This window comes from Pleurodeles waltl, chromosome 7 (assembly GCF_031143425.1).
Source record: "Pleurodeles waltl isolate 20211129_DDA chromosome 7, aPleWal1.hap1.20221129, whole genome shotgun sequence".
In the NCBI taxonomy this organism is placed as follows: Eukaryota; Metazoa; Chordata; class Amphibia; order Caudata; family Salamandridae; genus Pleurodeles; species Pleurodeles waltl.
This window is the reverse complement of record NC_090446.1, coordinates 1,376,196,055-1,376,220,252: the sequence shown is the minus strand read 5'-3', so window position 1 is coordinate 1,376,220,252 and position 24,198 is coordinate 1,376,196,055. Positions and strand designations below refer to the sequence as shown.

The 24,198-nt window shown below is 44.4% G+C and overlaps 1 protein-coding gene across 2 annotated transcripts in view; it reads left to right on the top strand.

Annotated features, from left to right (window-relative positions):
• Positions 1–24,198, top strand: part of LOC138246348 (kinesin-like protein KIF18B) — a 184,680-nt gene that overhangs the window by 140,853 nt on the left and 19,629 nt on the right. For both annotated transcript variants that reach the window (XM_069200862.1, XM_069200861.1), the window contains exons 13-15: positions 6,283–6,898; positions 7,550–7,663; positions 22,362–22,456. In XM_069200862.1, coding sequence (XP_069056963.1) covers positions 6,283–6,898; positions 7,550–7,663; positions 22,362–22,456 — 825 coding nt within the window. The remainder of the gene's footprint in view (positions 1–6,282; positions 6,899–7,549; positions 7,664–22,361; positions 22,457–24,198) is intronic.

Genomic DNA, 24,198 nt, shown 5'->3' with positions numbered 1-24,198 from the left:
TTTTCATCAACCATAGCCAGTTGATAATGTAGTGATGGATGCATCCTAATAAAGGTGTGGTACTCATTATGTGGGACTGTTGGTGTGTGATCATTGGTCTCCAGCCAAGTCTGGTCTCCATTTCAACATCTTGGAATTCACTGCCAGAATGTCTTTTTCTTCAAGAATTGGTTCAGGTCCTGACTGACAACGCGACAATCATGCACTTTCTGAACAAAATGGACAATATTTACTCTGCATGTGCATAAAGTCTATGCCTGGATTCCATGATTTACATCCTGGCAACCATCTTGTTTCTGAAAAGACCCCCAGGGTGGGTGTCATCAATCTGCATTCTCTCACATGAGAACTACACCAGGAGGTTTCGGTTACCATTTTTGTGATTTTATATGCTTGACCCTGTGGATCTCTTTATTGCTTTTGCGATGTAAAAATAGTGTTTTCCCTGCCTGAAAGAATTCTACTCTTCTGGGTACTTTGGACAATGCAGTGACTGAGATGCAACTTCCTTTTCCTGTATATCATTGCAGTAGTCTTATTAAATCCACCTGTCATAAGAAACGTTGCATATTCTTCAAACATACTTATTGCTTTGACTTTTTTGGCTTCTTGATCAAGCCGCTGTGGAAACTAATCATAAGGAGGACCTCTTCTCTATACAGGGAAAAGAGGTTTATTAGAAATCTGGTCTTTCATGCATATATATTTGCAGTTTAAAGCATTACTATATCTTTGGGTTTTGCAAATAAGTATATTTCATGAAATTGAAATGTTACTGTATTATTTATTCATGTCATCAAATGTATTTATATCTTTTGAATATTGTATTCTCAATAAACGTTTTCTTTAAACTTAAAAAAAAGAAAGAAAGAAAAAGAAATGGGGCCTTTGGTTGGCAGGTACGCTACCCCTTGTCCAAGCAAGGACCCTCACTCTAATCGGGGCAAATGAGAAAACACACCTGGTTAACTCCCACTCACCCCCATGGTAGCTTGGCACAAGTAGAAAGGCTTAACCTAGAAGCAATGTGTAAAATAATTTTGACCAACACACAGTAATACAGTGAAAACACTACAAAATGGACACCACACCAGTTTAGAAAAATAGGCAATATTTATCTAAATCAAACAAGACCAAAACGACAAAAATCCAACATACACAAGTCAAGAGATGAATTTTTAAAAGAATAAGAGTCTTACTCCATAGAAAACAATGGAAACGTTGATTTTACACACAGTACCTGGTTTGCGTAAAAAATAAAGCCGCACGGGTGCGTGTGCATCAGAAAAGTCAGCAATGCGTTGATTCCTTACTCGCAAGTGAGGCTGTGCATGGTTCCTTGTCCGGTCGGGTAGGTGATGCGTCATTTTTCTCCCTAGCAAGAGAACAATGAGTCGATTTCCAGACAGGGCACCTCATATCCGCACAGATTCACAATGATTTTGACGCCCAGCGACGATGCATTAGAAATCTGGTCGCACAATGTTAGAAAATCACGCTGCCTGGGGTTTGCATCGTTATCAGTAGCCGCAAGCTGGTGTTGCGTTGTTTCTCCAGCCGCGATGCATCGATTTCCCAGCCACGATGCAGGTGGGGTGTCTGTTTCAGCCACATTGCAGGTTTTGGGTCAAATTTCCCAGCACAGTGTTCCGTGCGTGGATTTCAGTCCTTGTGCTGCTAACTTCACCTTTCAAGGGCCCAGGGACTGGATGGGGCACCACTTGGCAGGGCAGGAGTCTCAGCAGAAAGTCCAGGTGCTGGCAGAGGAAGTTTTTGATGGCCCTGAGACTTCAGAACAGGAGGCAAGCTCAGTTCAAGCCCTTGGAGATTCTTCACAAGCCGTAATGCACAACAAAATCCAGACTTTGTCCCCTTTCACAGGCAGAAGCAGCAACTGCAGGATAGCCCAACAAAGTAGTCATAGGCCGGTGCAGCACTTCTCTTCAGCTCTTCTCCTTGACAGAGGTTCCTCTTGAATCCAGAAGTGATTTAAAGTCTGGGGTTTGGGCATACTTTAGGCAAACTTCAAAGGAAAGTCTCTGGCGTTTACAGGATCCTGCCTTGCCCAGGCCAGGCCCCAGGCACACACCACGGGGGTTGGAGACAGCATTGTGTAAGGGCAGGCACAGCCCATTCAGGTATAAGAGACCACTCCTCTCTCCACTCCAGCCCAGATGGCTCATCATTATATGCAGGCTACACCCAAGCTCCCTTTGTATCACTGTCTAGAGGAGATTCACAAACTGCCCAACTGTTAGTTTGACCCAGACAGGGAATCCACAAACAGGTAGAGTCACAGAAAGGTTTAAGCAAGAAAATGCCTGCTTTCTAAAAGTGGCTTGTACAAACTAACAATTTAAAATGAACTTTACCAAAAGATGCATTTTTAAATTGTGAGTTCAGAGACACCAAACTCCAAATTTCTGTCTGCTCTCAAAGAGAAACCGCACTTTAAGAATGTTTAAAGGCAGCCCCCATGTTAACCTATGAGAGAGATAGGCCTTGCACCCTGCCCATGGGGCTACCTAGGGGCCAACCTTAGGGGTGCCTTACATGTAAAAAAAAAAAGGGAAGGTTTGTGCCTGGCAAGTGGGTACACTTGCCAGGTCGAATTAGTAGTGCATAACTGCACACACAGACACTGCAGTGGCAGGTCTGAGACATGTTTACAGGGCTAATCATGTGGGTTGCACAATCAGTGCTGCAGGCCCACTAGTAGCTTTTTTATTTTTACAGGCCCTATGCACCACTAGTGCACTTTACAAGAGACTTACTAGCAAATCAATTATGGAAATGCTAATTGTACATACAATTTCACACAGGGAGCACTTGCACTTTAGCAGTAGTCAGTATTGGTAAAGTGCCCATGGTAACAAAAACAGAGTCCAGCACACAGTCAACGACCTGGGAAGCAGAGGCAAAAAGTTAGGGGAGACCACGCCAAGGATGCCACGTCTAACAGGGTTGATTTAGAATATCCATCTCTACCTAGAGAGTATTTACTTTCATGCTTTGTTACTGAGAGGCAGAATTACCAAGAGTGGACTCTGTCTGAAGAAGTTACTATCTACCTGTAGACTGTGATCCAAAGCATATTATGCGAGTGATTGTAAAAGTCCCACTTGGGTGCCATTTAAATGGCATTCTATATTATCTGTTGTCCTAGACCTGTGACTGTTAACGTTACCTTGATATTGTTTCACTTTCAAGGCAAACAGGTTTCTTACTTTTCCATTCCAAATTGTAGTTTTTAGAAGGGGTTGATAAACATTTAATCCAATGTCATCTGGAGTTCCACCTTCAGACTTCATCTTGGCATTTCTTATGGCAGCTCAAATTTAGTTTGTTTATTTGTGATGAAAACTTGTCACAGGGACAAAGTTTCTGTCCACTCCATGCGTTAGGTGAGTGATCTTCATGTGTAGCGCGTTAGCGGCCCTGTGGTTCTTTAAAGATTAGGCATCTCTGCAAGTTCTGTCTTGTTTCTTACCTGCAGTGGTCTCTCAAGTCCACCTTTTCCAGCAACTTCACACATCCTTATCTGAGGAGAGATTTTACTGCTTTCAAGCTAAAGAACCCTGAGTTTTTAGTAATTATCTTTATTCGGTACAATGACCATAAAAGCACAAATATAAAAACACATAAAAACCATTGCATGATATCATAAAATACAAAGAGAGTCAGTCAAGTCCATTAAGATCACCTAAATAACAATAAATATAATATACTTGCATTTAAAAAAGGAACCATGGGTCATTTAGCTTTTGCAAAATTAAGGCTCTCGATAAGTGTTGATGAGCTTTAGCACGGAGTAACAAAATGTACAATTCTTAGCCAGTGTAAGCTAAAACCATGAAAAACACACATTGCTTAAATTCTCCTATTGACAATTGCATAAGAAGATTATACAAGGGATATAGCCATCAGAAACAGTTCAAGATCCACAACACTGCCTGTAGATCTTAAACCCACGGACAGACCTAAAAGAATATCAAATAACTGTGAATACTATGCAACATGTTGATTAAGACACTAAAAAATTAATGAGCTCCAATTCATAAGACCTTGATTATCAGAGAGTCCTTAGGGAGATGACAACATGGCCAGCCATTAAGATAATAAGCCTTGAAATACAGAAGGTCCTTTTTGTTAATGACAACATGGCCAGCCATTAAGTTCCCTGATTGTCCGCACCCCTTTATGAGTTGAACTTGAGCTTAAGGTTGCTCGATCGATTTTTCACCTAAACATTTGGCACGCTTATGCCTTACAGAAACAAGGAATCGGAGTATACAATTGGCTCTGCAGTGTTGGTCCTAAATAAACTCGGCGCCACCTAGAAGCTTAAAATCCCTGGAGCTATCCAAATAGGTCAAAGCCATCTATGTCTAGCTTCACAGTAGCCTGGACAAACAATAATATGATTGATCGACTCAGGAGCCAGCCCCCAAACAGGACATAAAGCAGACACACACCCCTCGGTCCAAACATTGTAAGAGGAGTTCAAAAGAAAGCACCCATACCTAAATCACAGGAAAAGGCTCTTCGCCAGAGGGGAAGAAACAATATCCAGAAAGGTCTCGAACAACAGAGCGGCTTTGACATCAAGGAACCTTTTTGTTAGGTGGCCCACATTAGTCCTGGTATGTTAGTGCTCCATAATGTAACACCAATATGCTGACTTAATAACCTGTTTATCAGCCTTAAGTATCTGCTCACGATACAAAATCTGAGGTTTTATGTCTTGGTCTAAAGAGTTTAGGTTTAACATTCAACTCTTTGTATGGTTTTCCAATTTGTGGTAAAGGGAAATGCCATTGATGGACACTTCCTTTTCGCGTGGCGCATTATTTGCATCAAGATGTGTTAAGAGCTGACGGAGCAAAAGGTCACTTCTGCATCTCAGGCATGTGTTCCTTTTGTTGATGTTTGTGGTGAAGCATCAGCCCCATCCTCTAGTCACTCATTTACCTGTTTTTTAGATTAAATGTTTTCAAAGAAAGCACATTTTGGCTGACCCAGGCCTACATAACTTTCTTGCTCAGTAACTTAATTCTTTCTACTTTTGTGATATTTCTTTGAGAGCTTTCGAAGTGGAATCTTCAGGCAGATATGTCCTTTATCACACAGATTTCACATCCACCTCTCCACTGGGATACCCGAGCGCCCAATACCTCCCACATTGTACACTTAGATAATTCATTCTCTGTTTTGGTGCATGGAAAAGGAACTGAAGTATGTATTCACAAGTGGTCCATTGAATATAGTCAACATCACTTACTGTTCGCACTGTTTGGCATGGAGACAGTCACAGTGAAGATCTACCAATGGTATCTGTTCTCTGGAAGATAAGTTATAAGAAGAGTAATCTATGGGAGGACTGTCTCAATCTGTAACAGAAAATATGTACCCTGTTTTTCACCTGTATTGGGGTTTTTCCTAGTTTTTATATGTTCTTGTCTCATTGACTAGATTCGAGCACTGTGAGGTCGTACTGTATATGCTGTTCAAATCTAATGTGGCCCTTAGTTACAAAATTGATACCAGTCCAATAGCGCTATAAAAGGAAAAAAAAAGCCCAAATTATGTAACATTACATAGATACGTGACGGTATTAAATACAGAGTTGATTTCTTTTAGCATTTCTAATAATAATAAGGTACTGTGGATTCCAGACTGACAATGGGGAATATTCAAAGCATATGAATCAGTGAACAATACTAATTTTGGATAATTTTAGTTGCACGGAACTCATTTTTTTGTTTCTTAGATGTTGGGTCCAGGATAATATTAAAAGTATTTTCCTTGTTCACTTACAACCCTCAATGATCTTGTATGTGCACATTTGAGGAGGCTGTAGCTGCCCTATTTTCGCTATATGTGTGACCTGCTCTAGTCTTGGTCAGAACAGTGTTCAGGCCAAATATCTGTAATTTGATTTTGGTGTGGGATTTCATTTTCTGGGGTTGCTACAGGGATGCACATTTAGTGCACAACCATATCTAGTGGTTCACGTCTCGTGTAAGGTTTGCATTTTCCGCCTCACCATTCTCCCAATTGCTAGGACGACTTTGATTAATCTTGAATGTACTGCACAGTATCATGTTACCCCAGTGATTGAAGGACATGGACAATGGGGAGTGCAGGAGCAAACTTACGTATTTCTTCCCTCTAGAAAAAATTGTCATGCAAGGTTTGAACACCATCCTTCTTCTCACAATACAAATAATTTGTTGGGTTTTATTGATCAATCCACTTTTCTTTTTTTTTTTTCATTCTTAGCTAAATTTCCAAACCAAGTGGCCCTTAAAAACACAGCTGAGGTGAGACCATTGCTGAAGCGCTGCCGAAGGGAGATTCTGCCTGACTGCAGCCCCACTCTAGAATCTCCCATTGTGCCGGTGAAGAAGAGGAGAAAGTGTGATGGAAGCCCCTCATCCAAGGTGGGCACCATAGTCTCAACACCCGAGGGACAGCTGAAGCGACCGAGAAAGTCTTTAATTCCAGGCCCAGGTCGTGGGTCTCTGAGTAAAGCGCTCACAGCCTTGCCATTTGACTCTTCCAGCAGCAGCTCCACAACTCTTATACTGCCAGAGAGCCCCTCAAAAAAGACACCGCTCTGTACACCAAAGCACACATCGGGTAGCACCCCAAAGCACTGTCCTGCTACAGTCACCAAATGCCGCCTGCCTCTAACCACGTCAGCAATTCAGAACTGTGCTACAGTCCAGAAAGCCCCACTGCCAATGAGGGATTTGAACACTACCTTTGACCTCCCTGAAGAAGGCTGGCCATCCTCATTAATGGATAAGACTGTGATCCTTGGCCCCTCAGCTTTCCCTGGCTGGGAAAACATTGGCTGCAACTTGGGGAAGGCTGATGGTTCTACAGTGCACAGGTATGTGACTGGCTATGCATTTGCTTACTGCTTGTGATTCAAGTTCCATCAGTATGCTGTGCTTGGGAGATGGCCTGGTCTAACCGTATATGAGAAAGTTTGTCTTAATGATGATATGAGGAAGGGTGTCATAACCTCTTGAGTTTTGCTTCTAGGCTGAAGAATCTCAGCAAGAAGTGAAGCAGTGTGTGCCTGGCCTCTCAAGATTTCCTGACAGAGTGTATTATGAAAATGAGTGTACCTTGTTTTGTACGTTTTGTCCGACAGCACTGTGTGAGGTGGAGTATGCTTGGCTTTATCAGCTAACATTCGAGAAAAATGAATGAGGTGGTGTGTTCCTACCCCTGAAATGTCACCTTGCCTCTCCTCTTATGAGGATTAATATTCAGAGCCTAGTCTCACAAACGTCCTTGACCCACAGCTCTGGGTAAGGCTCAGTGAGCTTTGCTGTTCTAGAGCAACATTGGAAGAGGTATGTGAGACAATATTATTCTTGGAATACGACTTGCCTTTTGCATTGATCTTTATTTTTGTAGATTGCAGTTTGAGTTGGCCTGTAGTCTCTGACAGTGTTTTTCATTTTTCTCCTCTGTCTTTGTCTGCCCCATCACTTCCATCTTTGCCACCCTTACATTTGGTTTTGGTGCAAAGGCATGAGGTTGCAGTTTTCACTATGAAGGGTCCGTCTGTCTCAAGGAGCAGTGCCCCACAGCCATTGTCTACCGTCAAGAAATCAGGCGCACAGCGAAGACGGCGATCAATCAGGTGAGTATAGCAACAATGAGGGGAGGTTGGCAGTTTTAAGAAATCAACCACCCTTTCCCAACGTCCCTGTTTCCTCTTTTCTCATACTGCACTTGTCTGTGGGACTTCAGTGTAGCTCAGGTTCACCTATCATACTTGTTACCACCATTTATTGCAAAAGACCAGTACAGAGTGGTGGTTGCAGAGGTGAACTTTTACTTCAACTTCTACAATGCTGTCCGCTAAGGTATAGCAGCTTTCTGGAAGTTAGAAATGTTTGTAGGCTCAAAATGAAACGCATCATATAGCTCATATGTCACAGAAGAACTTCCATTGCTGCCAGCGCCCAAGATAGCATGTCCATGCCTAACATGTATTTTTTAGGTGTATTATGAATTAAACAGGCATTTTCACCTCATTAACAGAGGGAAGGGTTGGTCCTGAAGGGTTATTCACTGTACTGTGGGGAGAGGGGTCATCTATTTTCTCCTGATGTGTGTGGAAAGTTTGGAACCATTGTAGTCAGTTTAGTTGGGAAAAGCATCCCTGATCATGGTTAGGCCTGTTAATGCTTTCAGTTGGGGTACCTGTAACTTTCATAGAACACTACATTGCTCTGTGATTTGGCAGGATTGAAAGAGTAAACAGGGTGTTAAGTGATTGTCAGCTAAAGTAGCAGCCATTGGAAAGATTACTTTATTTAGAACTACAACTGTATAGATGGCCTGGCTCCCCTTCGGAGGCTGATAAAATCTGGATTTTTAGGCCAACCAGAAATTGAGAAGCGCTTGAGCTATTGCTAACTATACCTTACATAAAGCTGTAACTTAACTTTCCTTAAGGGCCTTTGCAAAAAGGGGCTTTCACTGTGGGTCTTTGCAAGGCAACATTACATTGGCTCTTCATGCAACAGCTTAAAATGGTACTAATCAAAGTATTATACTGAAGATCAGTGCCTTGAGGCCCCAAGGGATCCAAGTATTGAGTATAACGCATTCTACAGAGTAGTTTGTAACTCTGTTAAAACTCTGCTCACACTGGACAGACTTGAGACCTAAGAAGGTAGATTACCCAGTCTTCCAATTGAAACTTGTATGCTCGTTACCACTAAGGCTAAAAAAACACTCCAGCACAAGGGCATCTCAAATGATAAACCTTTTGACAACTGTTTTACTTCTTAATTTCCGTATTAGCTTATGTTGGCATGCTTCTCATAATCCACACCATATGCATTCTGGAGGCCATATTAAAACCTGTGGGCCTTCTTAACACAACGTGCTGTGGCATAAACTTGTGTTCTTCCTTCCCCGTCTGTGATATTTGTATTTACAAGTTATTTAAAAACATTTACCTTTGTCTATGACTTTATTTACTTGAACGTTTGGGCTCTGATCATGGGTGGTGAAGACACCCTCAAGCACATATTAGCAGTTATCTTAATCAGATCTTTTCGAGGTACACTGATTGCTGCCCATGTCGTTCAAGATTTTACATTGGCTAATTTTCTGCAGTGGCAATTAATGAAACTGTTCTCAGGTAGTTTCTGTAACCTCGTTCTGGATTCATTGAATCCTGGCAATCAAATTGGAAATACATCATGTGGCCCTGTTTTAGTAACAATTGTGCCAGAAATCTTTTTTTCTCATTCAAGTATAACTATACATGAATCGATCTTGCAAAGTGAAGCCCTCTTCTATTGACTGCCAGTCAGAAAGTCCAAGTAATGCTAAAAAATTTTTTGTGCCTGCTCTTACACATCCCATTAAAGAGATGAGAGCTCAAGGCTGATCTCTCTAGAAAAATTAAGTGTAGATAAACTGCATCCATTTCTTTACTTTTCTATTCAGACCAATCATCCCTTTGAGGGGTGTCAATATTCAGTCATTGTCTCAGTGACAAAGGTGGTCTTCAAGTCTAACGGAATTAAGACTGCGAGCCATGCCATGTCTCTTGTTTATAGAAAACCAATCAAATGGATTATGTTAAATGCACCAGAGGAACCCTAATGAGTGTCTAGAAGTTTGTGCTGCTCATCTTGCTTTGCATCCTACGAATTCCAAGCAATTCTAATGGCTAAGTCAGATTTGAAATGAAGCTGGTTGGCAGGCAAGGTGGCCAGCAGCTTATCATCCTGTTGCAAAGTAGTGGCAACTGCTGTATGATAGAGAATTCTAGCTGCAGATTACTTGCCTTTGAATTTTCTTCAGGCGTCAGACTGGATCTGGAAGATTTTTTTTATTTTTTTATTTTTGCAGTACCACTGCATGCCGTTAGGGTGCGTCGATCGGCTCTGTGTCCATTGTCTGTCATCCACGCCGGATATGACGTTGCGTGTCCTATATAGGAGTCAACTTTTTGTCAAGCATTTTTTGAGTTTACTCCTCGGTGCGTCGAGGATGTCTTCTAGAAAGACAGGATTCAAGCCCTGCAGGTCCTGTCATCGGGTGATGTCTGGGATGGTTTCACACCTCTTGTGTCTTTGGTGCTTGGAGCGTGACTTCGACTGAAGTCGTGCTCCCAGTGCCAGACCATGCATCCGAAGGCTTTGAGGGAGTGGTCCCTAAAGCTGCTGGCAGCCCGGCACTCGACCCCGTGCAAGTTGAGGTCTTTGTCGCAAGGAATGTCCCGGGGTCGGTCGCAGAGTTCAAAGTCATTGTCGTCTCAGTCCAAGTCCTCTGAACATCAGGTAAGTCGAGGCACAAGAAAAAATCTAAGAAGTTGAAGCGCTCTTTGACTTCTCCTCAGCTGATGAGCAAAGGAGCGTCAACACTCTAGGCCTCATTCTGAGAAACCTGCACCTGGGTTGACTCTGTGCCACCCTGAGTTTCCAGGTGCTGGAACGACCTCTACCCAGCTCCCAGAGTGAGTTCTGTGAGGCCATGCACCTAATTTTTGCGCAGCCTGACCCCGCTGGAGCACCTTCGGGCCTTGAGGAGTCGGAGTGGGCCCTTTTGGGTTCTGCGCTGCAGCTTTGGCATGGAGGAGTTATCAGGGATCCAGTCCTGGATCCACACTGAGGCAGGTTGTACCACCTCGTCATTTCCCAACGCCGATGCTCCTGGCACCATCTGCACCCATGGGCGGCATCATCCCCATTGTCATTGCTGATTCGGACACGCAGCCGGATGGGCATCATACGATGCAGATTCTGGTGCCGGCAGGAGCTCTGCTTGGAGCTGATCGTTAGCCTTTTTCCCATGGGCTAGGCTTCGGTGAAGAATGGGTGGGGTCGCTTGACCCTTTAGAATACCAGCCACCAGATGAAATGGACTGGAGTGAAGAATAGGTGAAGCCAGCGGACTGGATAATTCTCCATATATTGGCATGCTACCATTGCTACAGAGGAAGGAGCTTCTTAAGCTATGGTGCTGAGGAAGGCAGCTGAGGTCCTGGATCTTTATCTGCCCTCTGTGGCTGTCAAAACTATAATCTCTTGACAGAGGTGCAGCAGCCGGGACCTACAATCAATCAGGAATTTGTAAAGCACACTACTCACCTGTGCTGGGGAGGGTGAAGGGGGGAGGGAAGTTGCTGGTACTCCTCGAACAGCCAGGTCTTGAGAAGTTTCCTGGAGGTAAGGAGGTCTTTGGTCTGGCGCAGGCGGGTGGGAAGTGTGGTCCACGTTTTAGCGGCGAGGTGTGAGAATGATCTACCGCTGGTTGTAGTTCTGCGGATGTGTGGGACAGTTGCGAGGTCAGCGGAGCTAAGATGCCAGGTCGGGGTGTAGAAGTAGAGCCGTCGGTTGAGGTATTCTGGTCCGGTGTTGTGCAGCGCTTTGTGAGCATGGGTGAGCTTCCACCTCAGAACCCATGCTCCCGTTCAAGGAGACAGTCACTGATGTCCTACGTGGTACCTGGTCCAAACCCAGCACAGGGGCTCCTTTTAACAGGACGATTGCCCAATGCCATCGTCAGGCACCTGGGGACCCAAGTTTTTTGATGCAACACCCCACCCCTGGGACCTTGGTGGTTCAAGCCTCTACCTCCCAGGGCGCGTTCCCTTCCGTTCCCCTGGAGAGGGAATGCAAAAAGATGGACGCACTTGGGGAAAATGTTTTCTTCTGCCACAATTGCATTGCAGTCCTTGAACACCACCACATGCCTTTTAGGCTGTTACTTCCACACACTGTGGAACAGGTTTGTGGAAGTGCTGCCACAGGTCCCAGATGAGGCCCAGGCTGTACCCTCCCAGCCTGTTGCCAATGGGAGTGATGCAGCAAAGTTCACAATTTGTTACAGACTGGATACGACTGACTCGCTAGGCAGAGCGGTTTAATCGAGATTGGCTCTGAGGCGCCACGCCTGGCTGAGGACGTCTGGCTTTTCAGAGGGATGTCCTAGCTTCTTAGATGGACATGCCCTGTGACAGCACCTGTCTCTTCAGAGACAAGGCAGACTGCGCTTGAGCTACGGTCAGGTCACAGTCTGCCTTCTGCCTCTTTCGTGGCTATGGAGGGGTCTGCAACCATACCCATTCCAAGTCAGCCACTGTGCCACGCATGTTGCCTAGCCTCTGCATGGCCAAGGGCACGGGAATCCATCAACCTTGTGGGTTAGGTGGCCACTGCCAATGGTCATAGAAAAGTTGTAGTCACCCTACCACCTGGCACCCCCTGTAACACCCCTAAATAAAGACTCAGACTACCCTGAGCAGCTGAACTGCTCTGCAACAAAGTCTCAAGAAAGGACTCTGCAGACTCCGGAACAACAAAGACCTGACACCCGAAGTGACCACTGCACCTGACATCCACGACCCAAGGTGGAGCCAACCAACGGTGCCAGCCTGGTTCCCCAGGTGCCTAGGGTCTGAGCCCACCTGCGATTTACCCCTCTGAACTAGAGTCCACCCTCTCCCCCCCCCCCCCCCCCCCCCTCCAACCGCCACCGCCACAGTGGACTCCATAACGACGCCTGCACCTGTGACACACAGGACCCCCTGACTAAGAGTGCTCCCGGATGAAGAACCCCAATGCCCTAGTGGGCACCCCTGCATCTGTCACCCCTGGGCCCTGGAGAAAATGACCAAAGGTGCACCTACGTCCGTGAGCATGTGACGTCTACAACCTACCTTTTTGTTGTCTCCTCCTGGCCAGAGCTTGTAGCCTGTTTTCACAAGGCCAAATTCCCTTTGAAAACCATTGGGCAGCTGATGCCTTACTGCACCCCTTCAACTGGCTATCTCAGTGCTGCCTGGAGTGACCTGCTGGTGTGGGTCTGATCAGTGCCCAGTACTTACCTTAACTCTATGAGATTAGCCTTGTAAATCATTAACTTTGTGTTTGCTGGACATTATTTTCCTCCTTAGGTTAACATTGAAGAACTCTGAAATTGTCGATTTTCAAAACTGAAAAGTATTTATGCTTGAAAACGTACTTACCTTGTAACAACGTTTTTTTTTTTTTTTTGTCCTCATTTATAGTAAGGCTGGAGGTATCAAACTTGTTTCTGAACTCCGGTATACACCCCGCCGAGGGCTTAACCCCAGACAACTAACCCCTACCAACAGGAGAAGCGAGGCAGTGGGGCAAGATCAAACCCCAACTTCCTTTCTGTTGGGCCTTATTTCTTATTCATTGGACAGCCATATACTCAGTGATCAGAACAGATTAGTTGTCTTCCGGACTAGGAACCAGAAACGTAGCAGATTAGAGAGATGGGAACGGTTCCCATATTCTAAGATGTTTCTCTGTACCGTTGATACAGTCTAGATTGGCGAATCTCTTATCCAATAGTCCCTGTACATGGTAAACAAATGTTTTCTTCTCAGAGGTGCAGGCTTCGCAATTGACCAAATTGTGCGCATTGATACTTGCCACAATCTGGACAGGTTCGAGACCGGCAGGTCCAGGTTCCAAACATCTTCGGGTGATGGGAGGGAGGCATCTTCTGCTTGCACCAGGGACCAATACCATGTTGATACCTCTTTCTTTAACACTTGCGTATCTATTATTACATTTTCCCAGTCTGTGCTGTGTCCAACCTCAGATTCTCCTTGTACCCAGCTTGTCAACTGTAAGTATTTAAACCTAGATAGTCTAACAATAGTGCATCTCGATATGGAGTCCCAGGCAATCACAGAACCCTCGGTAACTACTTGGCCCCATCGTATAACATCCGCTTCTATTAGTGGAATTGCCAAGGTGTCCTGCAGGTAAGCCAGGCTACTGGGGAGCGGGAGGGGAGGTCCTAATGTGATCCATCTCACTATAGTACGGGATTCCTAATTATCCCCTCAATTTCAACCTGACTTTTTTGTAGTACCTTGGATGGCCACATTTATAAAGGAAGTACGAGCCCTGTTCTCGGAAGACTTCTGTTAGTGCCCAGGGTCAGGGACAGAGTAGTCCTTAGATAACAATTACTCAGTGTTCAACTGAAAGGCCCAACAGTATAACTGAAAATCAGGAAGTGCAATTCCCCCATCAAGCTTCTTTTTGCAGTTATTTTTCCAACTAGCCAAATAGTCCAACCGCACCTACCCCTTGTCCCAAAGTATTTTATAAAGTCGAGCCCCGACCAAAGCACCTGCTGCTCATAAGGTGCAAATCAGAAGAGTTTATGTTGTAATTGGTGCAGCATATCTGTGAAGGGGGCATGGCCATCCTCACCGGCGCTTATAGTGCTCTCTGCAGTCTTGCAGCAAGAGCTTTTTTGCTGACAACTAAGGGCATCTCTGGCCCCCACAAACCTTCATTACACTAAGGGATTCCATCCCCCAACTCTCTGTGCGCCAGGAGGCAAACTTGCAGCACATCTCTGAAGGATCATGGCCAAGCTCAGCAACACTCATAGCGCTCTGTGCAATCCCACAGGCAGACCAATCCTGCGCCCATCAGCCACTGCTAGGCCAGGCCTCGTCCCCCCCCCCCCATCTTGGTTTTGATCCCGGCATTGCCTACTGGTGTGTAGTCATGGGTAAGAGAAAGACCACAGCAATCACCACAGTGGGTGACACCATTAACTCTTTTCTGGTTTGTGCAGCAGGTGTTCTTACAAAGGAGATAGAATTGACTGAAAGATGTCTTTCTATACAGGGAGTGCAGAATTATTAGGCAAGTTGTATTTTTGAGGATTAATTTTATTATTGAACAACAACCATGTTCTCAATGAACCCAAAAAACTCATTAATATCAAAGCTGAATATTTTTGGAAGTAGTTTTTAGTTTGTTTTTAGTTTTAGCTATGTTAGGGGGATATCTGTGTGTGCAGGTGACTATTACTGTGCATAATTATTAGGCAACTTAAAAAAAAAAAAATATATACCCATTTCAATTATTTATTATTACCAGTGAAACCAATATAACATCTCAACATTCACAAATATACATTCCTGACATTCAAAAACAAAACAAAAACAAATCAGTGACCAATATAGCCACCTTTCTTTGCAAGGACACTCAAAAGCCTGCCATCCATGGATTCTGTCAGTGTTTTGATCTGTTCACCATCAACATTGCGTGCAGCAGCAACCACAGCCTCCCAGACACTGTTCAGAGAGGTGTACTGTTTTCCCTCCTTGTAAATCTCACATTTGATGATGGACCACAGGTTCTCAATGGGGTTCAGATCAGGTGAACAAGGAGGCCATGTCATTAGATTTCCTTCTATTATACCCTTTCTTGCCAGCCACGCTGTGGAGTACTTGGACGCGTGTGATGGAGCATTGTCCTGCATGAAAATCATGTTTTTCTTGAAGGATGCAGACTTCTTCCTGTACCACTGCTTGAAGAAGGTGTCTTCCAGGAACTGGCAGTAGGACTGGGAGTTGAGCTTGACTCCATCCTCAACCCGAAAAGGCCCCACAAGCTCATCTTTGATGATACCAGCCCAAACCAGTACTCCACCTCCACCTTGCTGGCGTCTGAGTCGGACTGGAGCTCTCTGCCCTTTACCAATCCAGCCACGGGCCCATCCATCTGGCCCATCAAGACTCACTCATTTCATCAGTCCATAAAACCTTAGAAAAATCAGTCTTGAGATATTTCTTGGCCCAGTCTTGACGTTTCAGCTTGTGTGTCTTGTTCAGTGGTGGTCGTCTTTCAGCCTTTCTTACCTTGGCCATGTCTCTGAGTATTGCACACCTTGTGCTCTTGGGCACTCCAGTGATGTTGCAGCTCTGAAATATGGCCAAACTGGTGGCAAGTGGCATCGTGGCAGCTGCACGCTTGACTTTTCTCAGTTCATGGGCAGTTATTTTGCGCCTTGGTTTTTCCACACGCTTCTTGCGACCCTGTTGACTATTTTGAATGAAACGCTTGATTGTTCGATGATCACGCTTCAGAAGCTTTGCAATTTTAAGAGTGCTGCATCCCTCTGCAAGATATCTCACTATTTTTGACTTTTCTGAGCCTGTCAAGTCCTTCTTTTGACCCATTTTGCCAAAGGAAAGGAAGTTGCCTAATAATTATGCACACCTGATATAGGGTGTTGATGTCATTAGACCACACCCCTTCTCATTACAGAGATGCACATCACCTAATATGCTTAATTGGTAGTAGGCTTTCGAGCCTATACAGCTTGGAGTAAGACAACATGCATAAAGAGGATGATGTGGTCAAAATACTCATTTGCCTAATAATTCTGCACTCCCTGTAGAAGAGGCTAGGGTTAACCCACCAGCACTTGCGTCTTACGACGCTCAGCATCAGTGTGTGGTTCTGAGGGCCGTTCCCCTCCCCGCCTGCTACTTTTGAGGAATTGTGCATGGTATTGGGTGATAACTCTAGTTCCACCTTCACTGAACCACCAGTCAAAATAAGAGGTGCCCTGCGTAAGAAGCCCAACCTATTGTCTAAGAGGGTTAAGTTGCCTAGAGACAAGGTGGAAACTGCTTGTTCTGACTCGGGGTATTATAGATTAAATATATGCCAGGGTGGAAACTATGATGTGATTACATCTAAAACCATTATTGGATTGCCTTGATGGCTTAGAGTCAAAAATGTCTAAATTGCTTAATCATCATACTGATACCTCTAGTCAAGTTTTGCCATCAAATTGTATTGCCTCTGCATCTAGTGTAAACAATTCCAGTATTAAGGGGAGAGGAAACAGCTGCAGCTCCTCAACTTTAGAAATCCAGCCGTCGCTCAAAATCTCCTTGGATGACTAGAACACTTGGCCCTAGGTCCTGCCCAGACAGTGGGTTACTTTTACAGACCTGGTAACCCGGCTAAAGTATGGTTTAATTCAATTCTAGAATCCTGGGCTGCTCATATTATGGTAAACCCATTGGAGTCTGCCCTGGGGATGTCTAGAAATAGATTTTCCCGCTTGGAGGGACTGGAGGGCTATGATTGACTGGTTGACCTGGCAGATACTGCAACAGTACGGGAAATAGCGGGCTCACAATCCAGTGGCATCCTTAAAGTGAATGCTCCAGGGCCTACCCCAATTAAGGTTTGGTAATGGAACATTGCGGGCCTCGGAAGTAAGATGGGAGACCAAGAATGGTTAGATCTTGTGGCAAACTGTCATCTACTTTGTTTACGCAAAACATGCACTGTTTTCTAACCTTTACTATGCCTATTTCTGATTGCTAGTGTATATGTTTAGTGTATTACTTACTTCCTATTGGAGGGCTGCCCTTCTAGTATTTTGTGGTATTGTATCCCAAAAATACCTTTAGTTTTGTACAACTGAGTGTTTTCTTTCATGTGTATAAGTGTTGTGTTACTACACTGGTTTTGCATGATCTTCGCATGTCTCCTAGATAAGCCTTGGCTGCTCATCCAGAGCTACCTCTAGAGAGCCCTGGCTTCTAGACACTGCCTACACTTCCCTGGTATAAGGTGCAAATACTTTAGGTACCCACCACACACCAGGCCAGCTTCCTATAGCGATCTATGACATAACTTGTTTAACAATTTAAAGATTTTTTTTTTTTTTTTTTTTTTTTAATCAACATAAACATTTAAATCATCTGTTAAATATTTTACATGACACTGTTTCATTAATTTTTACTCAACACTTAGACATTCATCATTGTTTTAATACATTCTGAAACCTTTCCTGATTCATACTAACACTCAAACTCACTCACACCCGTTCTAAAAACACAGGTGTCCGGATCATATGCATAGACCAGATAGAGAGAATGAAAAAGAGAGAGAGATAAAAGTTTGCGTGTGTATATAAATTATATACACACATACATACATACTCCGGACATGTGCATGCATGGTTTATGTCATTGTATTTTTGTTTTATATGTACTTGTTTTACCATAAAGTGTTTTATCAAATCCAGGATACCATGCGTTGCTTTTGTGCAGTATGGTAAAATCACATTAAAGACATTCCAGTGACTGTCATGGGAGTTGATCCCCTTTGTAAAGTAATTGTTACATGCAACTTTGAGGCAGTAAAACATGTTTCTCTTGTGGGCACCACGTGAAGGAGATTACATTTACTTTTTACACTGAAACAAATGACTGTAATAGAAGATGAGCTGACTAAATAAGTTCTGCCCAAGAAGTGGTTAAAAAGAGATGCAGCTAGAAAGAAGAAAGCTGGAGCATAGTTTGATAAATAGTGGTTCTCTCAGTCATAGACCATATCTTCAAATTTGAAAGGCCACGAAGCATCCGATGCACCAACCAGATTTCTTAGGAGTGGAAGACAATAATTGGGGCCCTAAGTTTCAGACAAAACTTCAGTGGATTTAAATAATCAATAATGTCTTCTGCCAGCTCCGCTTTAGGGACAAAAGTATTCAGTTTGTAGAACATCACAAAAGTATGATATGCCTTAGGATGTCTCCAGGGTAAGTCATGGCATTCACAAAAATTAAACCTCTGGTTCATTCAAGTGGGAAGAATATTTGTTTGTTAAAGAGGTGAATTCCTTACCTGACACAATTGCCATAGAGCAAATACTGCACGAAAAATGTCTAGACTGGATATACTTTTTAACAGATTGGCCTATGCTCTATACAAGGGGCTGACTCCCAGCAATAGTCAGGACTAGCATTTGTGTTCTATTAACAGAAAGCTTCTTGAGGTGCCTTTGAAAAATCAATATTACCCTTTTAACGTACTTTGATTCACCTTAAGAGTGTTTGTTAATTTACCTGAGGGCAATGGCTACTCATAGTAATGGGATGCGTTCCTCATGTAATTGCCTAACCCACTCCGAAGGCAGAGAGAGAGAGGAGCTGTTATCTCTTGGCCCTAGTTTAGGAAACTGGCCCCTTGTTGCAGTACTCCTTACACTTTTTGCCTGATATGTGATGCTAACATGACTGAGTGTGTGCTGGTATCCTGCTAACCAGGCCCCAGCGCCTGTGTTCTTTCCCTAAAACTGTATCATTGTTTCCACAGTTGGCACACCTCTGGCACATAGATAAGTCCCCTGTACAAGGTACCAGTGGTACCAAGAGACCTGTGGCCAGGGAAGGTCCCCAAGGGCTGCAGCATGTATTATGCCACCCTAAGGAACCCCTCACCAAACACATGCACACTACCATTGCAGCTTCTGTGTGCTGGTGGGGAGAAATAAATAAAGTCTACATGGCATCCCTCTCCGGGTGCCATGCCTACAAACCACTGCCTGTGGCATAGATAAGTCACCCCTCTAGCAGGCCTTACAGCCCTAAGACAGGGTGCACTATACCTCAAGTGAGGGCATAACTGCATGAGTGATATGCCCCTACATTGTCTAAGTCTATCCTTAGACATTGTAAGTGCAGTGTGGTCCTATTAATTACATAGGCTGGGAGTCTGTCATTACGAGCTCCATGATGGCTACACTGAAGACTGGGAAATTTGGTTTCAAACTTCTCATCACAATAACCCCACACTGATACCAGTGTTGGATTTATTGTAAATTGCACACCGAGGGCATCTTAGAGATGTCCCCTTTATTTTGTCCAACACTGTAGTGTAGGGCTGATCGGTCTGTGCCAATCTGCTATTAACAGACAGGTTTGTGATCCCATGGGGTGAGAGTCTTTGTGCTCTCTAGGGTCAGGAACAAAGCCTGCTCTGGGTGGAGGTGCTTCACACCTCCCCCCTGCAGGAACTGCAACAATTGGTGGTGAGCCCCAAAGGCTCCTGGCTCATAAACTGCCCCATGACACTCCAGCTTGTGGAGATGCCCGATTCTCCCCACCCACAAGACCAAGACTCACTTTTGGCAGCAGGTCTTGCCGGGAAAATTAGGAAAAACAAGGAGGAGTAACCACTTTATCAGGGACCACCCCTAATGTGCCCAAAGCTGAAGTGACCCCCCTCCTGGCAGAATCTTTCATCTTGCTTTGGAGGGAGGCAGCCAATAGCGTTAGGAATGTGCCCCCCACTCCAAATGGAGTGGGCACGGGAAGGGTGTAGCCACCCTCAGGAACAGTAGCCATTGGCTATTGCCCTCTGACCCCTGTAACACCCCTGAATCTAGTATTTAGGGGCACCCCTGAACCTTACTCACAAAATTCTTGACGACTTAAAGAAAGGAGGAGGACTGCAAAGCCGACCCCAGCAGTGAAGACTCCAGACAACTGACTTGGTCCCAGCCCGATCGGCCTGTCTGCAGCTTCAAGACTCCTGTTTGGCAGGACAAGCAACCTCTACAAACCCCTCTGAGGACTTCCTGCACAGCAGAGAACCAAGAAAACAAGAGGACAGTGGCCCAGTCCAGATGAAACCCTCCAAAAGAACTCCAGATCCATCCCGGATCCGCAAACCCTGCCCATTCTTCACCTTAGGCCCGTGGCCTGAGTCAAGGTGGCCCACCAGTCCAGCAAAGGTCTCCCAGGCGATTCCGACCTCAGGTCCAACCTGGGTGTGACCCCTCCAGGCCATTACGGCGACGCCTGAAGAATTAATCCGGAGGGGCCCCCCTCTCGACTGTGACCGGATCTGATGAAAATTCCTGACGCCCAAATGTACCCCTGCACCTGCAGACCCCTGGCCTTGGGAAATCCATCAGACGGTCCAGCAACGTCCAGCGGGTGCCTCTCCTACTTTTCCAGCCTTTGGTTTTCCAGAACCGACCCCCTGGACCCAGTCTGCAGCATCTCTTGTGACCTCTGGGATCCTCCCATTAAAAAGCATTGGCCACCCAGCCATCCCTGTGTCACGTAGGGTGTGTTTGGTGCTGACCTGTCTATCCCCATACCCCCCCCCACTCCCCAGTGCTGACCTGCAATCTGTTTTCTACACAGCACCCCAAGTCCACATAGGATTCCATTGAATACCTGACACCAACTTTGACCTCTGCACCCAGCCAGCAGTGCGTTGCTGGTGGTGCACTTTTGGGGTCAGCCTGAATTTTGACCTGTGGACATCCTAATCCCCAAAGGCTGGGATTGTTTGTTGTGTACTTACCTGCTGTTGACACTTTTCCTCCCCTAGGACTCTATTGATTCCTATGAAAAATTGCAGTGTGTCAACCTTTAAAATTGAAAAGTGTTACTTGTGAACTACTTTATCTGTAAAACCCAAACAAAGTACATTTGATACATATGTCTGATGCATACTTACAATTTTGACTTACCTTCAACAAAGACCTTTTGGTTCTAGTTATAAAGTAAAACACATTTATGCTTTATGAAAACATTGGCCTGGGGTTAGTCATTGAGTGTGTGCCTCATTTCTTGACTGTGTGTGTACAACAAATGCTTTACACTACCCTCTGATAAGCCTAACTGCTGGACCGCACTACCACAAAAGGGAGCATTGGTATTATCTACTTTAGGCTCTGTTAAGCCTCTGGAGAACCCCTGGACTCTGCACACTATACCTCATTTTGGTATAGTGTGTACAGAGCCAGCTTCCTACACCTAGATATTCAACTACGTTAATCTTGAGCTGATGTAATCCTGGTCAGGCAAGAATGTTTCTTGTCACAGGCCAAGTATCCACCTCTTTTGAGCAAGTAAAATGTCCTATTAGAATAGTTTGTGTTGTTGGGGTATAATGTTTTGAGATGTCTTTCTAACCACACATGTATTTCTAAATATGAGAGCATTACAAACATGTTGGGATTATAAGGGGTAGAAGAGATAAGACCACTATGGAAAATTCAGTCAGGGCACAAAATACTACTGCTGGTGAAAATCAACAGAGAAGAGAGATAGGGTTTTGAATTTTAGAAGTTGTGATAGTTTCTAGAATTTTTCTTGAGTCAGTTGTCCAAGCTATCTTAACATGTTAAAATACAAGAGTTGGATTGTTTGCCTTACTTCTGATTGATGCTTCTTCCCACAGATGCCTCTTCTTATAAATATCCATTGGTGCCAGGCTAAATCTTCAAAACCTCTTCAACAAATAGATCCCTAGTTCACAGGCTGATGGCGTACGACTCCAGTCATAAATCTGACCCCCTCCGAACATGAGCACATTTGTGTATTTGCCTACTTATACATGCATGTAGCTCCTGTTTGATTGCTAGCACATTTCTTAACTATTTTCAATTAGATATCGCAAACTCTTACCCCCTTTAACTATGCTTGTTCAGGCATTTCCCTTGAAGCTCAGGGCATCAGCTGCACTGTATCCTCAGTCTAATTTAAGTCACGTTCATGAAGCTGTCACCCAAGCACACTTATGGGCGGGTTGAAAGCTTGAATACCTGTTACTTTCCTGGGTCTAGAATGATTTTGATGGCTTGCCTGAGGCAGAAGGAAATTCATTTCTCTGATTTCTTGTTGGTGAATACCCCTGTAGTTGAGTACAAGCTTATGTTCACTGTTATCTCCAGTGACCCTTTGTCAATTTCTTCAAACAGCATATCAACCTCCAAGTCCATCGGTGGTCCCTATAACCAGAGCCGCATCGCCAGACTTCACAGCAGTACAGTGAAAAAAGTTAATACCATAGTAGGTAAGTGATGCCTGTGCACCATCTCACTCATTGCATGTTGAGACATTGCTCCCTCTAGAAAATCTACCCTCCTTTTGATAATAGCAAGCAACACCCCAATCCCTGCCTCTTTCAAAACCTTAAACATCAGTCTCCCATAACACCTGTACTTATAACAGGATATTTATTGAGATAAATTGCTGAACTGGCCAGAATAAAAACATGTAGAAAATGCCCATTGTAGCTAACCCTGTGAAAGCAAGCAGGCACAGCTGTTTTCCAACTTTGTCATTTCCCCACACTGTGATAGTAACCAACTTGTCCACAGCCAGACAGGGAATCCCTAGGTAAAACACATGAAACATGTTAAGCAGAAGCTTTCTACAGCCAGTTCACTTTTTCTGTGCAGCGTTATCACCCCCCACCCTATTTTCAAGGACATACCTTACTCGTATTTTTACAGTGAATAATCATTTATGGGAGTCTGCTAAGAGATCTGCATGGTTCATCTGTTTTTATTGTTCTTGTAGAACAAACCAGCAGAAACCATTCAGCCGGACAAATGAAACAAACTGGGATGGCACCATTTCTCCTGAAGCGTCCTAATTCGCCATTCTTTTCTCTTCAATCTTGCTCTCCTCTCCCGCTTTTACCCAGAATGGTTCAAATGTTTGGTTATCTTACCAGTGCTGAAACAAAATTGATCGCCACACAAAGCTTGCATGGTGAATACACAACACTGCGGTGGTTCTCTATCTATCTATCCATATGCCCCATACAAGTTGGAGTTGCTCACGGGTCTGTCCAAGGCCCTTCTCCCATTTTTCCTCTTCATCAGCTCTGTTTGGCACATCAGTGCAATCTTTGGTTCCTCTCATCACCTCAGCAGTGACGATACAGAAATCATCCTTTCATTCTGCAACTGCCTCACATGGCCTGGCTCCTATATATGTATCTGTAGGTAACAGAAAAGTGATGGGTGGAATGTTTGAATTAATCTCAGCCACTGGTAATTACTCTGGGCTGCATCATTGTCTATTGTTTTTGCCCACGATGCCACCTCATTTTAAACCCAGCTATATGATCTTTCTCCAGTATGAACAGTTCAGCCTGAACTGCCAAGCCAGGGCAACGGGTATGTCCAGATGTGGGATCCGTGCTCACTGCGCCATAGGACTCAAGCTATGACAAGACCACTTACTGATAGGACCTAAGTAGGTTGAAACCGATCTGGCTGTTCCTTCTGAAGGGGGCCTTGCCTGATAGTTCGGATGGACTTGTTCCCATGAGGAGCAGGGTTGTGCTGACTTGTATATGGTAGACCTTTTTCTACAGTGCTATGGGGAGCGAGAAATGATGGACTGAAATGCAGCCCAAACAGTTGCCAGTGGCTGAGATTAATTCAAGAAGTCCATCCGTCATCTTGATGTTGTTCCATTGTGGTGTTGTCATTGAAAACTAAGGTCATTACTTTCTTGTCTCCAGCACTCACATTCCTATCTTCCTGTTTAGTCACCAGAATGTCTAGTCCCTGTCCTCTGCGAGAAAACTTAACAAAAAGTTTAACTCCACAACGTTACTTCATCCACAGACACAGTTGCCAGTTTTCACCTACTTAATATTATAAATATGTATAACTGTTTTCCATTCAGAACATCAAATTACTTATTACAGTGATGGGCAAGCTGGACTAATGTGGCATGGTGCCAATAAAACTCCTACAGTCCTCCCCCCTCAAAATGTGCTTTCATTTACATCAAGAA